The sequence below is a fragment of the Sander lucioperca genome, chromosome 5 (genome assembly GCF_008315115.2).
Source record: "Sander lucioperca isolate FBNREF2018 chromosome 5, SLUC_FBN_1.2, whole genome shotgun sequence".
Taxonomy (NCBI): domain Eukaryota; kingdom Metazoa; phylum Chordata; class Actinopteri; order Perciformes; family Percidae; genus Sander; species Sander lucioperca.
This window is the reverse complement of record NC_050177.1, coordinates 21,968,764-21,990,039: the sequence shown is the minus strand read 5'-3', so window position 1 is coordinate 21,990,039 and position 21,276 is coordinate 21,968,764. Positions and strand designations below refer to the sequence as shown.

Below are 21,276 nucleotides of genomic sequence, written 5' to 3'. Positions count from 1 at the left end.
CATAGAGGCAGGCAGATTTTTATTTTTAAAGGCCAGTTATTTCATGGATTCAGGATACTATGCATCCTGATAAAGTTCCCTTGGCCTTTGGAATTAAAATAGCCCCACATCATCACATACCCTTCACCATACCTAGAGATTGGCATGGATTTATTTCAGTTAGCCTAATAGCTGGTTTGATTTGCATTGAGAGATGATTTTATGGAAAGTACCCCATGCCAATCTCTAGGTATGGTGAAGGCTATGTGATGATGTGGGGCTATTTTAATTCCAAAGGCCAAGGGAACTTTATCAGGATGTATAGTATCCTGGATCCATGGGTTCATAAAAGTATGAGCGCAACTGTGTACCAGGGGTCTTCAACATTGTTTAGGCCAAGTACCCCTAACCTGAAAGAGACAAGCAAGGGCCCCCTACTACATATATTGTATAAAATTGAGTTGCATAATAAACTGGGCCTACAATAGCGTGTAGGGTGGCCTAAAGCCTTCACACACTTACCTTTTTATGGTGCCCTATAATACTAAGCCAATAAAATAATCATCATTATGTTTAACATACATGCGGAAGGCACAGTGAATCCATAAGCTTACCTGTATCTGTGGGTGGCTACCTTACAGGCCAGTAAGCGTATCATCAATGTTGTTGAGGTTGAATAGGCCGATTTATCATTGCTAATAATATGTTGAATTCATGTTCATGTATATTTTCAGACATATTTTAATTTTTTGGGGGAAAAACTTAAAGTGCTCATATTATGCTTTTTGGCTTTTCCCCTTTCCTTTATTGTGTTATATATCTTTTTGTTCATGTAATAGGTTTACAAAGTGAAAAAGCCCAAAGTCCACCCCAAAGGGACTTACCATCTCCAACAGAAAACACTGTTCACAAACTGCTCCAAACAGCTCTATTGTAGTCCAGCCTTTACTTCAGAGACAGACGTGGTCACTTTGTAACACACGTTATAATGCTCGCCTAGCTGCTAGCATGGCACTCCCTCCTACTCTGCTTCTGACTGGCTAGTAGTCCTTACCTAGGTACTGTCAGGGCACGCCCTCATACTCTGCTTCTGACTGGCTAGTAGTCCTTACCTAGGTACTGTCAGGGCACGCCTTCATACTCTGCTTCTGACTGGCTAGTAGTCCTTACCTAGCTACTGTCAGGGCACGCCCTCATACTCTGCTTCTGACTGGCTAGTAGTCCTTACCTAGGTACTGTCAGGGCACACCCTCATACTCTGCTTCTGACTGGCTAGTAGTCCTTACCTAGGTACTGTCAGGGCACGCCCTCATACTCTGCTTCTGACTGGCTAGTAGTCCTTACCTAGGTACTGTCAGGGCACGCCCTCATACTCTGCTTCTGACTGGCTAGTAGTCCTTACCTAGGTATTGTCAGGGCACCAGTCTTGAAAGTACTTGAAAGCAATACTTGAGTAAAAGTACCTTAGCTAAGTATCTTACCAGAAAATTACTTTGGTAGAAGTTAAAGTCTCCTTTTAGAATATTACTTGAGTAAAAGTCTTAAAGTATCTGATATTAACAGTACTTAAGTATCCATAGCAATTTTCTGATATTAAATGTACTTAAGTATTAGAAGTAAAAGTAAAAGTTAAAAAAACTTTGATTATGAACTTTATGGCCAAAGGTGTGTAACGTTATCTTCATCACCACTGTCTTTCGGGTGGTCATCGTCTGTTACCATGGCGGCAGAGCCTGTACCAGGTGCTTCCATGACACTATCAGTCATTATGCTTCCTCCTCTTCTTCTTTAGTTTTTGCCTATGTTTGTTTTTTTTGCCGCTTGGCCACAAACAGGCATCATGTCACCAACTGGAATAGAGCGTGCATTATCTTGGCAATTTAGGAGCAACGATTCGCCAAACTTCCTTTTTTTCAGTGTAATAAATTTCTTCTGATTTTATTTTGTAGTAACGAGTAACTAAGATGTTTAGGGGAAATGTAGTGGAGTAAAAGTATACATTTTATTTAGGAAATGTAGTGGAGTAAAAGTAAAAGTTTCCAGAAATATAAATAACGAAGTAAAGTACAGATACGTAAAAATTCTACTTAAGTACAGTAGTGAAGTATTTGTACTTCGTTACATTACAACACTGCAGGGCACGCCCTTATACTCTGCTTCTAACTGGCTAGTAGTCCTTACCTAGGTACTGTCAGGGCACGCCCCCATACTCTGTTTCTGACTGGCTAGCAGTCCTTAACTAGATACTGTCAGGGCACGCCCTCATACTCTGCTGCTGACTGGCTAGCAGTACTTACTGAGCATGTGCGACTCCCAACAAAGATAGAACAGAAGTGAGAGGTCTCACTCTGTAGCTAAAACAGAGAGCTCAACACACAGGGTGAAAAGAGGAGCTGCAGCAATGTGCAGTACAACACAAATATGGTGTTTTTTGAAAATGAAACCACATAAACCTATTCTGATACAACCTCTAAATACAATTATGAACCTGAAAATGAGCATAATATGAGCACTTTATAACTACTAAGTATTAACCAATATTTGTTGTGGCCCCTCTGCAGTGACTCTGAGGATTTTATGTTGTAAGCTAAAGATTCACACTTTCTTTGTTTTGTTTTTTTACTTAAACATAGGCTGATATGACCATTATGTAGAAATATGTACAAGACATCCTCAGGGCTGTTTGCTGCCCTTTGATCTTGGCTATGTTTCCCATCAGCTTTGTACATTCAGTTTTGGCCATGCAGTATCAACTCTGTTTATCTCTTGGGTAAACACTCTGTACATGTATAGTAGATTTAAAGTGACATACCTTTTTAAGGTCTTTAATCATTTACTACTCTCGTTTCTACAGGAGTGCGCCCAATATTTCCTGGAAGTCAAGGACAAGGACATTAAGCATGCCTTGGCTGGTCTCTTTGTTGAAATTTTGGTTCCTGTTGCAGCAGTAAGTTGTTTTCCTCCAGTGTGTGTTGAATGCATTACACAGTATTTCATTAAAATTGTAAAATAGCATGACTCTGCAGAGGACTGTCTTGTCATGTGACTGTGTGTGATGTTGTCCTAGGCCGTGAAGAATGAAGTGAACGTACCCTGCCTGAGGAACTTTGTGGACAGCTTGTACGACACAACCCTGGACTTGTCCTCCAGAAAGAAGCACTCTCTGGTTAGTCGATGGGCAGAAAACAAACTGACACTGATTGTCGGCACTGTTAGTTTTTGTACACTTCTGTTTTCACTGTGACACCCTCTACCGCATGCTCAGATTTCCTGGATGCCTGTGGTCTCTGCGAATCCTCAAGCATTTCATGGTCACTCTTGTGTAATGCTCTCTTACAACGTCATTGCCCACACTAGAAATCATTTATGAGGGAAGACAGGCTGCCATTTCAAAGCATAAAAAGGAGCACGGAAGCAGTGGAGTATATACAGTAGCGTCTGTTACATTCCTTCCCTCCAAAGTAACTTCAATAAAGCTTTTCACCACAGCAGTTCACGGTGAAATGGAAAGACAACCACCCTCATGGAACAGCAGTTTGCTCTTACAGAAGCTCTACATTCCCCTGAGGCGATTATGGCTGAGAGCCACGTTTTATGAGCAGTACAGTGTCAGCAAAAAGCATAACAAAAGTTATGTCTTCAAAAGAAAACTGGTTTACGTCTTAAATTGCACTAATGCAGATATCGTTCAGAGATAATGCGAAATTCCTCAAATGATCCACTCAGAGGATAAACTTAAATGTTAAAGGTGGAAATTATAATTGTTTAATCTAAGTCAATGTGAAGCTATTTTAACAATGCCGTATATGTTGATAAAAGAACCCTAAACACAGAGTGCCCTGGTAGCTCACCTGGTAGAGCATGAGCCCCATGTACTAAGGCTAAGTCCTTACCGCAGCGGCACAGGTTCGATTCCAACCCTTTGCCCTTTGCTGCATGTTGTCCCCCTCTCTCTCCCCTTTCCTGTCTTCAACTTTCCTATCCAATAAAAGGCCAGAAAAGCCCAAAAAGTAATCTTTTAAAAAAAAGAAAGAACCCTAAACACTAACTGTTCTCCACACAGGCGTTTTACCCGTTGGTGACGTGTCTGCTGTGTGTCAGCCAGAAACAGTTCTTCCTCAACAGATGGCATGTCTTCCTCAACAACTGCCTCTCAAATCTGAAGGTAACGTCACGTGGAAACCAGCAGCCTTTAATTCAGACGACAGGGCTCTTTATTTATCATAGAGGACTATTTGGATACATAAAGGTTGTGTGTATCAAATGTGCCCAATGATCTACGCTCCTAAGAGGAGTAAGTAAGTAAGTATCAAATGTGCATCCCTGTTGCCCAGAATGTTTACCACCGTGCTGTATACATTGTTATTTGGTATTTAATTCAATGCGTGGCATGATAATAGTGCACTAATGCTTTGGCCAGTAATTCTACAGTAACTATTCTCATCTGTGATTAACCCTTGTTGTTCTCCCAGGTCAAAAACCTTTTTTTTTTTTTCGACACTTGACATTTTCGTCCCTTTTTCTGACTTTCTTTTAGTTTTCACTAACACTACCTTACTACCACTAGTTTTAAACTACTTTTTGGAATTCATGATCAATAAACCTCATTTATATGCAATTATACCTAATATTTGAGTTAAAAACCTAGAAATTATGAATTATTTTGACTGATAGTTTAGATCAGAGAAACGTATGTTGAGTGGATGAGTTTAGTCAGGATACTGATTTGAAACCATATCAATTTTCATCCGAAATTCAATGAAAGTGATCAATTATATTTGCAAAGAGCGTTGTATGGAATCCATCCTTTTGTTTGTGGTAATTTGGTTAAAAAGAAACCCATATTTCTGATATAGATATTTTTAAAAGGGGTCAATTTTGACCTGAGGACAACAGGAGGGATAATATTTGTAGTATATAAGCAGAGCGTGATTACAATAATGACCTCTGTAAATATAAATTAACCTACAATTAACTTTAAGGCGGCCATTTGTTGCAGAATTGTTCTGTCACTGATTTTGTTTTATAATTGTCATTTTATTACAGAACAGAGACCCTAAAATGGCTCGTGTTGGATTGGAGTCCCTGTATCGCCTGCTGTGGGTCTACATGATCAGAATCAAGTGTGAGAGCAACACTGCAACACAGGGGTAACTATCTTAGAACTCCTTGGCCTCAGCCAAACAAGAAGGATGTATTGGATTGCATTTACAATTTCTTCCTCAGATGTTTATTTCCAGTGGGCTTGGGTGACAATTTCTCACTTTCTCACATCGGTTTTTACAGTTATGTATCAGTAAATAATTGTGAGAAGCCGATGAAGGTCATGGGCTGAAACACTTTGGTTGGTACTAAAAATATTCTTGTATTTAAGTTAAGAACAAAAAGGTTAATTCAAGTAGCAGTTTTACAGCAAACACACAACTGTCCTTTTTACTGATTTTATTGGTGTTTGCAGAAAGAGGAATGCTGTTTATTTTATGTCCTGGGGTCAGGCCTGCACCAGATCGTCGGTGCCGGTGGCCCACGGGTTTATCAGCAGCATTAAAGATGGTATTATGAGTCTGAGCCCACATGAGGAATCCCAAACGGGCCAAGCCAGACTTTTGAAATGTGTTAATTAGGCTCAAAATAAACTTGTCCTAAAAAAAGAACTCCTCTCAAGCAATGGAGTACTGCACAGACCAATTAAAACTGTTTTTATGTAATTTTAACAACCTTTTAAAACGTTGTATAATGCTTGTTTAAGGTATCCTCATAACGTGTTCTTTTCTCTGTGTCCACAGTCGCCTCAACACCATTATAACAACACTTTTCCCCAAAGGATCCCGCAGTGTGGTACCAAGAGACATGCCTCTCAATATCTTTGTCAAAATCATCCAGTTTATTGCACAGGTAAACACAACAATGTGCTATACTGAACTGTAGAGAAGTCACACTGTCACACACGTGATATTTCAAGTAACTATCAGTTAAAACCAATATTTGGTTCAAAACATCACTTCTCTTCTTATTTCATTACAGGAAAGGCTTGATTTTGCCATGAAAGAGATTATATTTGATCTTCTTTGTGTTGGGAAACCCGCAAAGGCCTTTAGTCTTAATCCAGAGGTACGCATTCAACATTTAATGATGTGTTTATAGAAAAATGTAAATCAGCGCTTGTAATTCTCTGAAAGTAATACTACTTTGCTTCCTTGTCCTGTCCAGTCCTGGGCTCTCTACTTTAAGCCACAGTTCTAAAAAGAAATTAAGAATAAGTTTATTCTTGCTATGTTTAGCATTTTCTTCATGTGGTGTTTCATTGTCAGTTTCCCCCGCAGGACTAATAATGCAATGTTGTAAATTGATTAACAAACAGCTGAACCTTAAGTTTCTTTTCTGTGCAGAGAATGAATATTGGTCTGAGAGCATTCCTGGTCATAGCCGATAAACTGCAGCAGAAGGACGGCGAGCCTCCCATGCCTAACACTGGCTGCACTTTACCCTCTGGGAATACACTCCGAGTGAAGAAGACATACCTGAGCAAAACGCTGACAGACGAGGAGGCCAAAGTCATTGGTGAGTGAAACAGACCGCGGGCGCGAATGTTGAAAAGGCCATGCTCAGAATAGCAATGACAGCTTGAGTATCAAATGTTGAATTAAATGTTGAACAATTGACATACTGTAAAAGAAGAAAAGAAAGGGCGGAAAAAACACAGAAATAAAACAAACATAGATAAATCAATCTGATTTCATCAAAGAACAAAAAAGGATGAGTTTGAGCAGTAGGCAGGAGCATAATGCTTATATAGTCCTGCCCCTACTTTACAATATCATACAGTATTATTACAAAAGAAACAAATAGAAATGTATATACAGCATACCAAAATGAACTAAAATAATGCACTTTTGCGGATGAGTAAGAGTAATATCAAAGGTTTTTCCTCTGTCATCTTCATTTCCAGGGATGTCACAGTATTATTTTCATGTGCGGAAGGCTATTGACAACATCCTCAGACACCTGGACAAGGAGGTGGGACGCTGCATGATGCTGACCAATGCTCAGATGTTGAACAAAGAGCCTGAGGACATGATCACGTAAGTGCACACATCGCTGTGTCATCCTAACTGTCAAAACATTTCAAGTCAGAAAAACAATCCCATCATTGAACTTATACTGAACTTGATTTAACCCTGCATGACAATCTGGTTATTTGTCACAACGCTTGCTTGATCAGTTTACACTGGACAGACGAACACGTTGAAAGCAAGCGTTTGCAGTTAACCTACAAATCGGATCTTTTCAGAGGTGAAAGGAAGCCTAAGATTGACTTGTTCAGGACGTGTGTCGCTGCCATTCCTCGCATCCTGCCTGACGGGATGTCCAAGCCGGAGCTCATAGACCTGCTCTCTCGGTGAGTCGCCTCTCTTGGGGAAAACCCCTCTATAAGGTAGACAAGGCACACTCTCTGACTGTCATCACAAGGCAATTAACTAGAGATCTAAACAAGTGTTATTAATCTTTGCGTTTTGGAGAAACAAATGTGCAGACTAAGAACCTGAATTTCCTGCTACACCAGTTTGTGTCTCCAACCCTTTTTTTTAATTGTAGGCAGCCAACTATGATTATATTTTCTTAAGCTATACAAGTATCCACATGATAGGTCATGACGCAGTTTATTATTTTACTGTGTTTAAAGGTCCCATGGCATGACATTTTCACTTTGAGGTTGTTTTTTTTTTGTTTTTTTTTCACAAATATCTTTATTGAATTTTAAAACGTTTTCCAAACATTCAAAAGAAAAACTATACAAAGAAAAAATAAGAAGGAAAAAACAAAAGACAAGGCCTCCCCCCACCCTGGAACCCCATGCTCACTCCATCAACAAAAAGTATAGTTTACATGTCACATGCTTTTACTTTGAGGTTTTTTAACATTAATATGAGTTCCGCCACCCTCCACCTTGCCCCCCCTCTCCTCCTCAATAGCATTTAAAGCTACAGACACAGAAATGGCACATCCTAAGGAAAGTAACCGTAGCATGCTAACGCTAGCATGCTAGCTCGTTCTCAATGGCAAAACACTGCTACAACACACTAGTTCACCATAATCTACAAAAGAACTACTATGAACTATGTCCCTATTCTGCAGGTATTCCACGCAAAGTTGGAAGTGCGCCCTCGTTTAGAAGAGTCGTTTAGTCTCCCGGCTAATCCTGCCTTGTACTACTGAAGTTGTAGAAACAAACAGCTAGCTGATGTGATCCTTACCTAGCTACTGAGCATGTGCGACTCCCAACAAAGATGGAACAGAAGTGAGAGGTCTCACTCTGTAGCTAAAACAGAGAGCTCAACACACAGGGTGAAAAGAGGAGCTGCAGCAATGTGCAGTACAACAAAAATATGGTGTTTTTTGAAAATTAAACCACGTAAACCTATTCTGATATAACCTCTAAATACAATTATGAACCTGAAAATGAGCATAATATGAGCACTTTAAAACAATGTAAATATGAAGCTTAATTTTTCATTACTGTTTTTCTGTGTTTGAAGATTAAGAATCAAGGGCTATTTTAAAAATGTGTCAGAATAGCATCTGAAAAGGCTCTTGTCTGATGAAAATGCACTCACAATCCATATATTTCCTACTCGTTATGATTATTTTGTGATTTGATGTGAGGCAACTGGAAGCTTGACAACGTATCTTATTATATGCAGCAGACTCATTTAAGGTGGCTTAAAGGGTTTTTAAGGTGGCTTAAATGGAACCTACTTATTGGTAGTAAAAACAAAAAAAACAAAAAAGGATCAAACTTTATTCTTAATCGTCACATACACACTGTACAATGTAGTGAAATTCTATTACTGTATTTAACCCATCCTAGGTATTAGGAGCAGTGGACAGCTATACATACAGCGTCCGGGCAGCAACTTAAAATACGGGACTTCATTTTATTCCTATAGAGAAAGCTGTTTCATTTTGGTCTTTCTTTGTCTTCTTTGTCAGATTGACAATCCACATGGATGACGAGCTGCGACTTATAGCCCAGAATTCCTTGCAAAGCCTGCTGGTTGATTTCTCTGACTGGCGTGACGACGTTCTGTTTGGATTCACTAACTTCCTGTTACGTGAGGTCCAAGACACTCACCAGGGACTGTTGGATACATCGCTGAAATTACTGCTGCAACTTCTCTCACAGTGGAAGCTAACCCTGGCCACGTCAGGGAAGAGCTATGACACCGCTAAAATACACACAGCCGAGGTACGTGCCTTTGTGTCAATAATGAAATATTTTTGTGCCTGGGAAAAGACTAATCCCAATTTCAGTTTTTTCTGCTCTAACAAATGTAACAAATGTGTGTTGTAAGAATAAAAATCAAATGTATAAAGGTGTCACTTTAATCATGCAACCGTGAAATCAGCTTTTGTTTTGTTTTGGCTTTTTATGTGACAGCTGCTGCAGACCAGCTCAAGTCTGAAGATCCCTGCAGAGCGAGGTCCCCACTCCGCTGTGCTGCATGCTGTGGAGGGACTGGCGCTCGTGCTGCTCTGCTCCTGTCAGCTGAGCACCCGCAGACTCGCCATCGCCATACTCAAAGAGATACGAAGTCTCTTTATGACCATCGGACAGTCTGAGGTAAAATGAGAGTTAAATTCAGGTGACAGAATATAGGGAAGTTGGATGTTTACAGAGTGTGGTTTTATGCTTTGCCAACTGCAGGATGATGATAAACCAATGATAGAGATCATGGACCAGCTCAGCACTGTAATCCTGGAAAGTTATGTCAACATTGCAGTCTCTGACACAGTAAGTTGTTGGTAGCTCCAAACTAAACCTGGAGTCTCAGTCAAGATTCATTCACACTGTATTCATTTCATTTAACTTGACTTCCAGATAGAAAAGTGACATGCTCATTACTTGCATCAGCTGGAGAAATGCAAGCTCCTGTATTGTAAAGATCAGGTGTCAGTTAAACATCAAGCCGTGTGGCATCTAGTTCACAAAACAGCAAATACATGTTACGTTGACTGCAAAACAGAAGCTCGGTTTAGTGATCTAGCATGTAAAGACCTCCTGGAAAACAGCTGGAACTGAGCAGCTGTTGACCTCTGGACTCTCACTTATGTAACCATTAAGCTGTCAACATGATGCCTAAGACTCCAGATTTATTGAGAACTGGATAATACGATAAATGTCCTTATATGCTTTATCAACTTCTGTTTCTAAATATACTGTGTGATTGTCTGATGTGGGACTTCCTTTAATAACTGCCTTATTCACATTTCAATAATTATTCTTAAGCATAAGTATGAAAAGAGAGATGGAAGACATGTTGCTGTTTGGATGTCTAGTTCGGTCATGGCCTCTGACCCTTGACCCTGCTGTCCCACTTGCTTCTTTGCAGGCGGCCCTGCCAGCTGGCCACCACGTGGACCTTCAGTGGCTCGTGGAGTGGAACGCACTGCTCGTAAACAGTCATTATGACATAAGAAGCCCGTCACACGTGTGGATCTTTGCCCAGTCGGTGAAGGACCCATGGGTGCTGTGTGTATACAGCCTCCTCCGACAGGACAACCTGCCCAAACACTGCCCCACAGCTCTCAGCTACGCCTGGCCCTACGCCTTTACTCGAATGCAGATGCTCATGCCCCTGGTAGACACAAAGTAAGTGTCCTCGAAAATGCAACGCTTCTATTTTCTGTACATCCTGACTTAACGTTCCTGTTTTTAAGTATAGCCACCTGATACTAGTTCCCCATTGCATATGATAAACTTCTCCTCGAGATCACCTGTTAAAAACAGCTTAGATAAAAATAATTCTTTTCCTTTTGTATGATTCACCAGTAACCCAGTTTATGCAAAGAAGACAAGCACATCTGGCAGTGGGGACAATTACCTAACCCTGTGGAGAAACTATCTGATCCTTTGCTTTGGGGTTGCCAAGCCAAGCATCATGAGCCCCGGCCATCTGAGAGCATCGACACCTGAGATCGCGGCTGCCGCCACGCCTGAGAGCGGTGTCAGCTACGATAACAAGGTAGCTGCCTCCCTGTCCTCTGACCTTATTCATTCCACAAATGCTTTGTCTTTCCGTGATCAGGTGTTCATGTACAGAGCTTGTTGACATTCAAACTCAAAGCATCGAATTACACAGCAGCTACCTTACATGAATGGAACTGGACGCTGATATATATTTTTAACTGTACAGACACTTCTCTCAGTGCAGCCCTGTGTAATAGTGGTGTTCAAGCACTTATTTGTCTGACTGAACCGTGGATGCTTGATGTTTCAGGTTATCGGGAGCCCATCTGTGGCTTGGCTTCTGAAGCAGTTGGTTCCACTGATGAGGGCAGAGAGCATCGAGTTGACAGAGTCATTAGTTCTGGGCTTTGGTCGCACCAATTCCCTTATATTCAGGTATATCAGAAAACTGTGTTTTAAAAGTTCTAAGAATTTTCTTTGCCTTAGAGGTCCTATGACATGCTGCTTTTGTATGCTTTTATATAGGCCTTGGTAGTCCCCTAATACTGTATCTGAAGTCTCTTTTATCTAGGCCTTAGTAGTACCCTAATACTGTATCTGAAGTCTCTTTTATATAGGCCTTAGTAGTACCCTAATACTGTATCTGAAGTCTCTTTTATATAGACCTTAGTGGTCCCCTAATACTGTATCTGAAGTCTCTTTTATATAGACCTTAGTGGTCCCCTAATACTGTATCTGAAGTCTCTTTCCCCAAATTCAGCCTTGGTGCAGAATTCCAGCCACTAGAACCAGTCCCACAATGAGCTTTCCTTAGGATGTGCCATTTCTGTGTCTGTAGCTTTAAATGCTATTGAGGAGGAGAGAGGGGGGGCAAGGTGGAGGGTGGGGGTGTGGCCTTGACCAACTGCCATTCTTCGCTTGTTTTCAAGCCATGATGTCTCTCTCTTTCTCATGGGCGGGCCAAATTCTCTGAGCGGGCAAAGCAGAGAAAGGGGAGGTAACCTTTCCCCTTATGACATCATAAAGGGAAGATTCCAGATCGGCCCATCTGAGCTTTTCATTTTCTCAAAGACAGAGCAGGATACCCAGGGCTCAGTTTACACCTATCACCATTTCTAGCCACTGGGGGACCATAGGCAGGCTGGGGGAACTCATATTAATGTTAAAAAACCTCCATAAGGTGAAATGTTCATGCCATGGGACCTTTAACAAACCAATTTTCACATACATTTTTTGGATTAACTGATGGTTTCAAAGATGGATGGCAGCACAGCATCATAATATGTTAGCTGCTGTAGTATTTATTTTGTCTCTTTTAATGGGACAGGAAAAGTCGAATGAAAGTCAGAGCACAATCCATTATTATTATTATATAGTGCATGTTGACCTGTATGTGGGTGGATTTAAAGTGGAGATAAACAGGAGATTATAGTTGAGTGGTGCCTTGTTGCCATTTACAGCTGCATCTACGTTGTTTCCTAAAAATCAGATTTTCAGCTCAAATCTCTTTTCCTTAAAAATAACAATAGTCTTACTGAATGAATTAATTGTCCATTTAACTGAACGTATTGATGGTAGTTGTTTGATAAAGCATTTGATCTCACTGTGACTTGTTTATATGCTCACTGGCTGCACACAGGGAACTTGTGGAAGAGCTACACCCTCTAATGAAAGAAGCGTTAGAACGAAGACCGGAGGTTGGTTGATTTTGATTTACAGCACAGTACACAACATAAACAAGATATATACAGTTGGATTTCATATGTAAACTACACAGTGGGCTGTCATGTTACCAGAGAGTGTATCAGAAAATCTCAGTCACCAAATATGGATTAATTATATTATTACCAGGACTTTTGTCATTCAGGATTTTTCTTCTTAATGGTTTTCTGCAGAACAAGAAGCGGCGTGAACGACGAGACCTGCTGAGACTGCAGCTGCTGCGGATCTTTGAGCTGCTGGCTGATGCAGGTGTCATCAGTGACAGGTCAGTGTAGCTTTAGTTGACACATTTTAGCCTCACACTGCACAGTATCATGCTAACTGTACACAGAAGTGGAGCATACAGTAGGTAAGATAACGAAACAGGATCATCAAGATATAACATTTGTGCTACATACAGTACAGTACCAGTCAAAAAGTGTGGACACACTTTCCCATTCACTTGAATGAGAAGATGTGTCCAAACTTCTGACTACCGACTACTGTACCTCATAATGAATTGCTATGGTACAGTTTGCGTGTTGACAGATGTTGTAAAAGCAGTTGAAATATTACTGTTTGGTTTATAATTTATTTTCATTGCTTGTCTCCCTGTTCTTCTTAAAGCACAAATGGAGCTCTGGAACGTGACACCCTGGCCTTGGGCGCTCTGTTCCTGGAGTATGTGGATCTAACCCGGATGCTCCTGGAAGCTGAGAATGACAAAGATGCAGAGATCCTCAAGGACATCCGAGCTCACTTCAGCGCCATGGTGGCCAACCTCATCCAATGTGTACCAGGTACTCAGAAAAGATTCATGCTGAAAGGCTTTTCTTGTCAGACCACCCTTCTGTCACTGACAATGCTCTGCAGGTCCGATTGATACATTACTGAATACATGTCTCTTATATGGATGCCTGATACTCTCCATCTGTCCTTTTTTATCAATTTGTGGATTGTGAATTATATAATAGGCTGCCATTCGGCTTATGTTAGCAGCACAGCACATGGAGCACAAGACTCCTGACAATGATCTTGATTTGGACGTAGCCCAAGGGGAGTAGATCCAAAAATAGGGCAGCTTAAGGACAGAGCAGGTGATGACTCATGGGTTGCCAAGCATTCACAAGTCCCAACTGAATGTCTAATGAACACGTTGGAATGTGCACTTTTAGTAGTTAATTAAGAGTTTAAGATACTTGAATATTTCGGCTGACTCTTCACTCTCTCAATGAGCAGAGCTATAACAGGCTTTCTTGTCACCCTCCCCAGTGCACCACAGACGCTTCCTGTTTCCACAGCAGAGCCTGCGCCATCACCTCTTCATCCTCTTCAGTCAGTGGGCCGGCCCTTTCAGCGTCATGTTCACCCCTCTGGACCGCTACAGTGACAGGAATCACCAGATCACAAGATATCAATATTGTGCCCTAAAGGTAAACATACTGTACATGATGCAATATATTGCCTTCCACAAACTCTTATATGTATTGATATTTCCCCCTAATGCATAGTAGGAACAGAAACCTGTATCTTGGCAGTGGATTGGTCTGGTCTTAGCCAGTTACAAAGTGCACAATAAATCCACACATTTCCTCTGTCATTGCAGAATGATATGGTAAAATATGTTTTTTGGGAATCTAATGATGTCATCTATTTCGTTGACCGACAATCTTTTATGAACCGAGAGGCCACTTTTTGCAATCTTGAGTGTGTAAAAATCCCTTTGGTAAAAGGAGCCCCTGAATCACTCCCATCCTATCTCTGCTAGCCAAGTAGAGTTTAGATTCTTGGCCCGAGCCCGACCTGAGCCAGACCGGACCTCGGGTCGGGCTCGGGCCGTTATTTTCCGCCGCATCCTTGGGCCGGGCCGGACCCTTGATCAAGCAATTTTTTTTTTTTTTTTATCCATTACCTTATTATCCTATTTGGGTGGGGAGAAAGCTATGCCATAATCAGAAATATTATAAATATATATAGGCTAAATAAAAGTAACAAATGTGTAGCCTACAAAAGTTAGGCTGCAGTTACAAAATGCAGCACTTCATGCGCGGAGTCTCCTCCTCTCGCACGCATCACACCAGGAGCTTGAAGATGTAAAGAAAAAAAGAAAAACAGGAGAATTACCTTTGAGCAAGTGTGGAGGAAAGTCGGAGGTATGGAAGCAGTTTAAACAAGTCGTGGGCAGTGACAACAATATGTTGTTCATCATTGTTTCTTTTTTTTTTACGTTTCTTCATTCAGATCCATTTGCGATCCGTTCCATTCTAAACAAACAACTCTGAATTGTAGTTGAGAACGTCAGTTATAACGGCCCACGTATTAAAAAATTGTCGGGTTTAAATCGGGCTCGGGCTCATAATTACAGTTAATGTGTCAGGCCGGGCCGGGCTCGGACGCAACGTGCTCGGGCTCGGGCAGGTTCGGGCTTGATTTTTTGGGCCGATCTAAGCTCTATAGCCAAGATGTTTCTTTCAATGTAATTCTGTTGTTTGGTGTGGACTCCTTTCCACCCACAAGACAAATACAGATTTAAGTACAGTAAACTCTCACCTGAACTGCAGCGTGAGTGAAATTCCTGGGTTTGTCAACATTAGATTTTTGTTACATGTCTCGTCCTACTGCTATCTCACGGTCTAAAGAAACAACAGACGTTGTTGGTTGTTAAACATGAGCGCTGCAGTTTAACGTCACATAGTAATGAGACTTCTGGGAACTAAATATGTACTTCCTGCTACCATTCTGGGCTATGTGCAGTGTTGCCTATTGCAACTGTTGACTTTGTTCTTCCAGGCCATGTCTGCTGTGCTGTGCTGCGGGCCTGTGTTTGATAATGTTGGCCTCTCTCCAGACGGATACCTCTATAAGTGGCTGGATAATATACTCGCCTGCCAGGATCAGCGGGTATGTGGCCAATACTTTAGCACTGCAGTGTGTTTAAACAAAGAGCTGACCCAGAAAGCCCCTCTGATAGCTCGCTGAAGCCTGCTTTGTCTAAAGGCCCAACTCTAGATATTGCCAAGTGCTCACCATGATCTTTCAAGAGGGCTGGCAAGTGGTGAAGAAGAGTTTTGTATCAAAATATATGTGTCCGATGTATTTCAGTTAACTGTGATACAAGATAAAGCACTTGCATGTTTATTTTACACATTCTTCCTTGTCAAAATTGACTTTGAGCCCTCGTGTTGTCATTATACAGCTTGAAGAGTAGCAGTAGCTAGGCAGGGAGTCAAGACAATGCAATTCGTAATCTTTAATATGACAGAAGTAAAGCTTACACTGAATCCCCGGATCTTTAAAAACACAGACAAAGCCTCAGATATTTTCTGTAATGTAAAATCAGGAATACAGGGGAGCCTTAAAAAAAGATGTGAAATTCAGGAGAGTCTGTGTTGGTATCTTCTCCTGGCTCAGGTCCACCAGCTTGGCTGTGAAGTCGTCATCCTGCTTCTGGAGCTCAACGCCGACCAGGTCAACCTATTCAACTGGGCTGTGGATCGCTGCTACACAGGCTCCTACCAGCTGGCCTCGGGCTGCTTCAAAGCCATCGCCACAGTCTGTGGCAGCAGGTACAAAGCCCCACACTCTCTCTGTCAAACTTTCAACTTCTTCAGATCAGCTGCCTGTGCCTGTGCAGTTTTTATCAAGGACAGTTATGTTCATCAGGTATGATCATCCAGGGTTCTTGTCCAAGTGAGGAAACCATTGGCAAATTAGCTTAGGCTTCACCTCAGCTTATCCTCTGAAAGGGCTCGCTATTCTTCTGAAGCTGGCCTAACCCTCTTGCATTATCTCAAAAACATGAACCCAAACATTATATGGAACATATTTATTGATTTCTTAATACTTGAACATTACGTTTTTTTCTCTCTCCTTCCTAACTAGCAGAAACTACCCCAGTGATATAGTAACACTGCTGAATCTGGTCCTCTTCAAGGCATCGGACACCAGGAGAGAAATCTATGAGATTTCAATGCAGCTCATGCAGGTGAGATATACAAGCACAGTCGCCTGTTGTGCTTCTGTGTCGTTTTCCGTGGTTTAATGGATAAATGACACATTTCTCCTCTTTCATTGAACAGATTCTTGAAGCCAAGTTGTTTGTGTACTCTAAGAAGATTGCAGAGCAGAAGCCAAACAGTATCCTCTACGGCACCCACGGTCCACTGCCACCTCTTTACAGTGTCTCCCTGCCTCAGCTCTCCAGCCAGCTGGCCAGAATGTACCCTGAACTCACACTACCTCTATTCTCAGGTAGCTGTTTGTGTCACATTTGTGCTGTGTGTGGCCACAGTAGGGTTAGCCACGGTATTTCAGTCTGCTGTAATACTCTCACAGGCTTGTCATCTTCTTATGGTTTACCCACTAAATGCTGCTTGCTCATCTTTCAGAGAAGTTTCACTCTTCCACCACCCACACACATACTGTATCTGTGAACACTCGCACCAACCACAGAAACACGGAGAGCTTAAATTGATTAAAGGACTCCCAGGTTTAAGTTGAATTCATATGCGGATCAGGATTAAACGGCAAATTATAGAGTATACAGTATGTGTTTGATTTCCATGTAGAATGTAAACACCGCAGTTCCCGCTGATGTTATACTGATGTTAGGATTGCCTTTGCCCTGCTTGTTCCAGAGGTTAGCCAGAGGTTCCCCACCACTCATCCCAATGGGAGGCAGATCATGCTAACCTACCTCCTGCCCTGGCTCAGTAACATCGAGCTGGTGGATAGCTGCCTGCTGCTCCCGGTCTTCACACCGTGCACCTCAGATTATGAGGCCTCTATACGGACGACCAGCACAGGTTCATCCCACACACTGAAGGGCACAGGCTGGGGCTCCTTACAGGCCACATCTATGGTTCTCAACAACCTCATGTTCATGACCGCCAAGGTAAAGTCATGTTGGAAAAATGGAATGAAATGGGGCATGTGTAATCAGTCAATGCAGCTATGTTCTTTTTTTGGTCAGTATGGAGATGACCTACCTGGACCCGAGATGGAAAACGCCTGGAATGCTTTAGTCAGCAATGAGAAGTGGAGCAACAATCTGAGAACCGCACTGCAGTTTCTCATCAGCTTATGTGGTGTCAGCAGTGACACCACCCTCTTGCCATATGTAAGACATATCATTTAGGTGAACTGGGAAATGTCATGTAGGTACTTTTACATTTTTAGTTCTTTCCAGTTTCTTACAGATATTGTGCGATATATTTGTTCAGATCAAGAAGGTGGTGATCTATGTGTGCCGGAACAACACCATTCAAACCATGGAGGAGTTGATATTTGAGTTGCAACAAACAGATCCAGTCAACCCTGTGGTGCAGCACTGTGATAGCCCTCCTTTCTATCGCTTCACTGCTACAAGCAAGGCCTCCACAGCAGCTTCAGGTACATTTTAAAAAAATAAATAAAAAAACACACTGAACACTGGGAAAACTCAACCAACCAGGAAATCCTAACTGCTCCAGTGGAACCACTTAGTGGCCAACCATAGAAAACTGTGTTTGTTCTGGACAGATGTCAGTGCTGAATGTGGAGCAGTGTTGGTGTTAAAGATCATGCTCAGTTAACTTTCATTAAACATACTGTAAAACATAAGTCACTCTTTTTTTTGTTTTTTTGTTTCCTAGGCACCACATCGAGCAGCAATACTGTTGTTGCGGGCCAGGAGAGCTTTCCTGACACAGATGATACCAAGACTGTGAAGGAGAATGAGGAAAGGTAGAGAACAAGATCTTGAAGCTTATCATTAGATTAATTATAGTCCTACCAAGGCCCATCATGATACTTTTTTAATTTTTTTTTTTATTTTCTGACCTCAGGCTTAGCCACATAATGAGAGCCCACAACCGCCTGGAATCACGCTACAGCAACAGCTCAGGAGGATCTTATGATGAAGATAAGAGTGAGTGTATTTCTGTACCAGACACCCTTTGAAGAAATGTGGTTGTCATGGTCTGGTGAGTGTGGTTCGGAGGGTAAGATGGTGGCCGCCGGCATGGTGTCATTGATAATGCATGAGCAGTGCAGAGTGGCCTTGGGTTCTTAAAAGGCGTCTGTGAGAACTGGCACTGAAGCACTGGAGGACTCTGCACTGCTGCTAGTGACCCAAAATATGCTCTCTTGGTGTGAATTAGTCCTGCAGACTAAGCATAATTTTACAATTAAAACCACCCTTAAATACGCCCTTTGACAACTAATCTTTAAAATTTAAGTTCTTTTTATGATGTTATATAGTTGTACATTATTTAAATGCATCTCCAGTCTGCCATTTGCCCACATGCCCTGTCCAGCAATGGAGCATCCACTCTCATTTTTGATTGAAATTTGCCATATGTGTGTGTGCGATAAATGTCAGCAGTATAATTTTTTGTTTCCATTTAGGTGAACCTCTGCCTCCCTATGCTGATTGGCTGGTGGTTGTCATTGAGACCAATCAGCCCCATCCTCTGCCCATGCCTCTGAATGGAGGATGTTGGGCTCCATTGGTGGACTTTTTACCAGAGACCATCACGCCCAGAGGACCACTCCACAGGTTAGACTGCCATTCGGAGTCCAGATTAAAATATTAGGGGTGGCAGTAGCTCAGTCCGTAGGGAGTTGGGTTGGGAACCGGAGGGTCGCTGGTTCGAGTCCCCGTACGGACCGAAATACGGAGGTGGACTGGTAGCTGGACTAGTTCACCTCCTGGGCACTGCCAAGGTGCCCTTGAGCAGGGCACCTGTTCAGCAGTCGCAGCCCACTCACTCTGACATCTCTCCATTAGTGCATGTAAAAGGATGTGTGTGTGTGTGTAATAACAGAGTGTAAATTGTAATTTCCCCACTGAGGATCAATAAAGAGTATAAATTATAAAATGTCAAGACAAAACTTCTGCTAGTCACTCTGAAAGAATAACCAGGGCTGTTTACCTTGAGATCAGACTGATCTTAGACCTTTAATAACCTGCCACAGTTTACCTTTAAATGGTTGCAGATGAAGGCACCACCGCTCAGCTTTTCCATTTGGTGGCTGTGCACTTCAAAGTCATGTTTTTGTGGATTAGATTTGTTTGGTGTGTTGTTGAGTCTTTTGATTGAGAGGCTTTACAGTTTATGTGTTTGTGTTTGTTTTAGGTGTAATATAGCAGTCATCTTCATGACAGAGATGGTGGTGGACCACAGTGTGAGAGAGGACTGGGCCATGCACTTGCCTTTGCTGCTTCATGCCTTGTTTTTAGGTGAGTTCACATTATTATCAGTCATCCCTGTAAAAACCAATCCATGTAATTACTCCTAACTAGTAAGAAACGGACACTTGGGTAGTGGCTCTCACCGTCAGATACGATGCAAATAGCACCCTCAAGCGTCTGTATGGAACGCACCGGACAGAGCAGCAGTGTGACCGCGGCGCTGTAAGATGACGTAGTATTAAGAGCGACAAAGGTAGAGAGTAGTATGAAAGACCAAAATGCAGCGTAGCGAGGTTGGTTGGGGGGGTGGATGGGTCAGAGAACACAGGACTTTGACCCAGGAGACCGGGGTTCATGTCATGTTCTTGTCCCGCGTGTCACTGAAACATACATTTTATAACCCCACCCACAATCTTTTCCTAAATCTAACTATCTATAATCTATCAGTCAGTACATCCCGAACTAGAGGTGACTTTTAGCGTGAATAACAAACGCCAAAGGCACATGACCAAGCGTCCGTATTTTACGCGATGGAAGAGTGAGAATGTGTGGCAATTACATGATATTTACATATTTGGTGTAATGCAGTACAAATCTCATTGCAGACTTAACATTTAATGACTATATGGTTGATTGCAGATTTTAAAATAATAATTTCTTAAGTATTTTGAGTCTAATATTATAAATCACCATTGTATTATAAGTACAAAGAGTTGGAGAGTTCTGTTAAAGCCTCGCTGGTTGAAATCTTTTATTCAGTTTCAAACAGCCAATACCAAACAGTTTAGTTATCTTCAATAGACTGTGAGATCAAGGTTGTGAAATGGGAAAAGGGAACTTGCCATAACAAACAACACCTTGTCCCAGAGTTCCCAGTGTGCTGAAACAGGCTGACTGGTCTGTTCATTTCCTCAGGGATGGATCACTACCGTCCAGAGGTGTTTGAGCACAGCAAACGTCTCCTCCTCCACCTGCTCATCACGTTGTCCTGTAACAACAACTTCCAGACCATCGCCTCAGTCTTACTGCAGACACGTGAGATCAATGGCACCAAGACCCTCACCTGCAAACCCGGTCTTCAGCCGGAGGACTTACCTTCAGGTAAAAATAAATATTGACTAGACTAGACTAGACTAGACTAGACTAGACTAGGCTTGGCTTGGCTTGGCTTGACTTGACTTGACCTGACTTGACTTGAAATATAGGCTTTTAGTAATGCTCACCTGTTTGCGTTTTCTCAACTACAAATACATTCACACTTTAGGGCTGCCCGCTCTGAGTCGACCAATCGGTCGTTTTGGTCTTAGTCGACTAGGATTTCTTAAGTCAATTAGTCGTTTTTTATACTGAATGAATATTTTCCAGGAAACTTAGGAGCACATCTCTGGTAAACACAAGATTTAGAGTGGTGCTTTTGCACGATTCTTTACGGATAAACACAGATCTGTCGATT

General features: G+C 41.9%; 1 protein-coding gene across 11 annotated transcripts in view; it reads left to right on the top strand.

The window, feature by feature from the left end:
- frya (furry homolog a (Drosophila)) overlaps positions 1–21,276 on the top strand; it is a 68,349-nt gene that overhangs the window by 26,156 nt on the left and 20,917 nt on the right. For 7 of the 11 annotated variants that reach the window (XM_036001198.1, XM_036001194.1, XM_036001195.1 and 4 more), the window contains exons 9-39: positions 2,834–2,926; positions 3,047–3,145; positions 4,043–4,144; positions 5,026–5,129; positions 5,766–5,874; positions 6,004–6,090; positions 6,369–6,540; positions 6,929–7,061; positions 7,271–7,378; positions 8,971–9,226; positions 9,419–9,601; positions 9,686–9,772; positions 10,371–10,630; positions 10,811–11,003; positions 11,259–11,383; positions 12,588–12,645; positions 12,844–12,935; positions 13,277–13,449; positions 13,922–14,082; positions 15,440–15,550; positions 16,061–16,215; positions 16,532–16,634; positions 16,729–16,900; positions 17,287–17,543; positions 17,622–17,768; positions 17,872–18,040; positions 18,283–18,373; positions 18,475–18,557; positions 19,037–19,187; positions 19,768–19,871; positions 20,739–20,924. In XM_036001198.1, coding sequence (XP_035857091.1) covers positions 2,834–2,926; positions 3,047–3,145; positions 4,043–4,144; positions 5,026–5,129; positions 5,766–5,874; positions 6,004–6,090; positions 6,369–6,540; positions 6,929–7,061; positions 7,271–7,378; positions 8,971–9,226; positions 9,419–9,601; positions 9,686–9,772; positions 10,371–10,630; positions 10,811–11,003; positions 11,259–11,383; positions 12,588–12,645; positions 12,844–12,935; positions 13,277–13,449; positions 13,922–14,082; positions 15,440–15,550; positions 16,061–16,215; positions 16,532–16,634; positions 16,729–16,900; positions 17,287–17,543; positions 17,622–17,768; positions 17,872–18,040; positions 18,283–18,373; positions 18,475–18,557; positions 19,037–19,187; positions 19,768–19,871; positions 20,739–20,924 — 4,324 coding nt within the window. The remainder of the gene's footprint in view (positions 1–2,833; positions 2,927–3,046; positions 3,146–4,042; positions 4,145–5,025; positions 5,130–5,765; positions 5,875–6,003; positions 6,091–6,368; positions 6,541–6,928; positions 7,062–7,270; positions 7,379–8,970; positions 9,227–9,418; positions 9,602–9,685; positions 9,773–10,370; positions 10,631–10,810; positions 11,004–11,258; positions 11,384–12,587; positions 12,646–12,843; positions 12,936–13,276; positions 13,450–13,921; positions 14,083–15,439; positions 15,551–16,060; positions 16,216–16,531; positions 16,635–16,728; positions 16,901–17,286; positions 17,544–17,621; positions 17,769–17,871; positions 18,041–18,282; positions 18,374–18,474; positions 18,558–19,036; positions 19,188–19,767; positions 19,872–20,738; positions 20,925–21,276) is intronic. The other 4 variants (XM_031297392.2, XM_036001193.1, XM_031297391.2 and 1 more) reach the window with 1 other exon arrangement.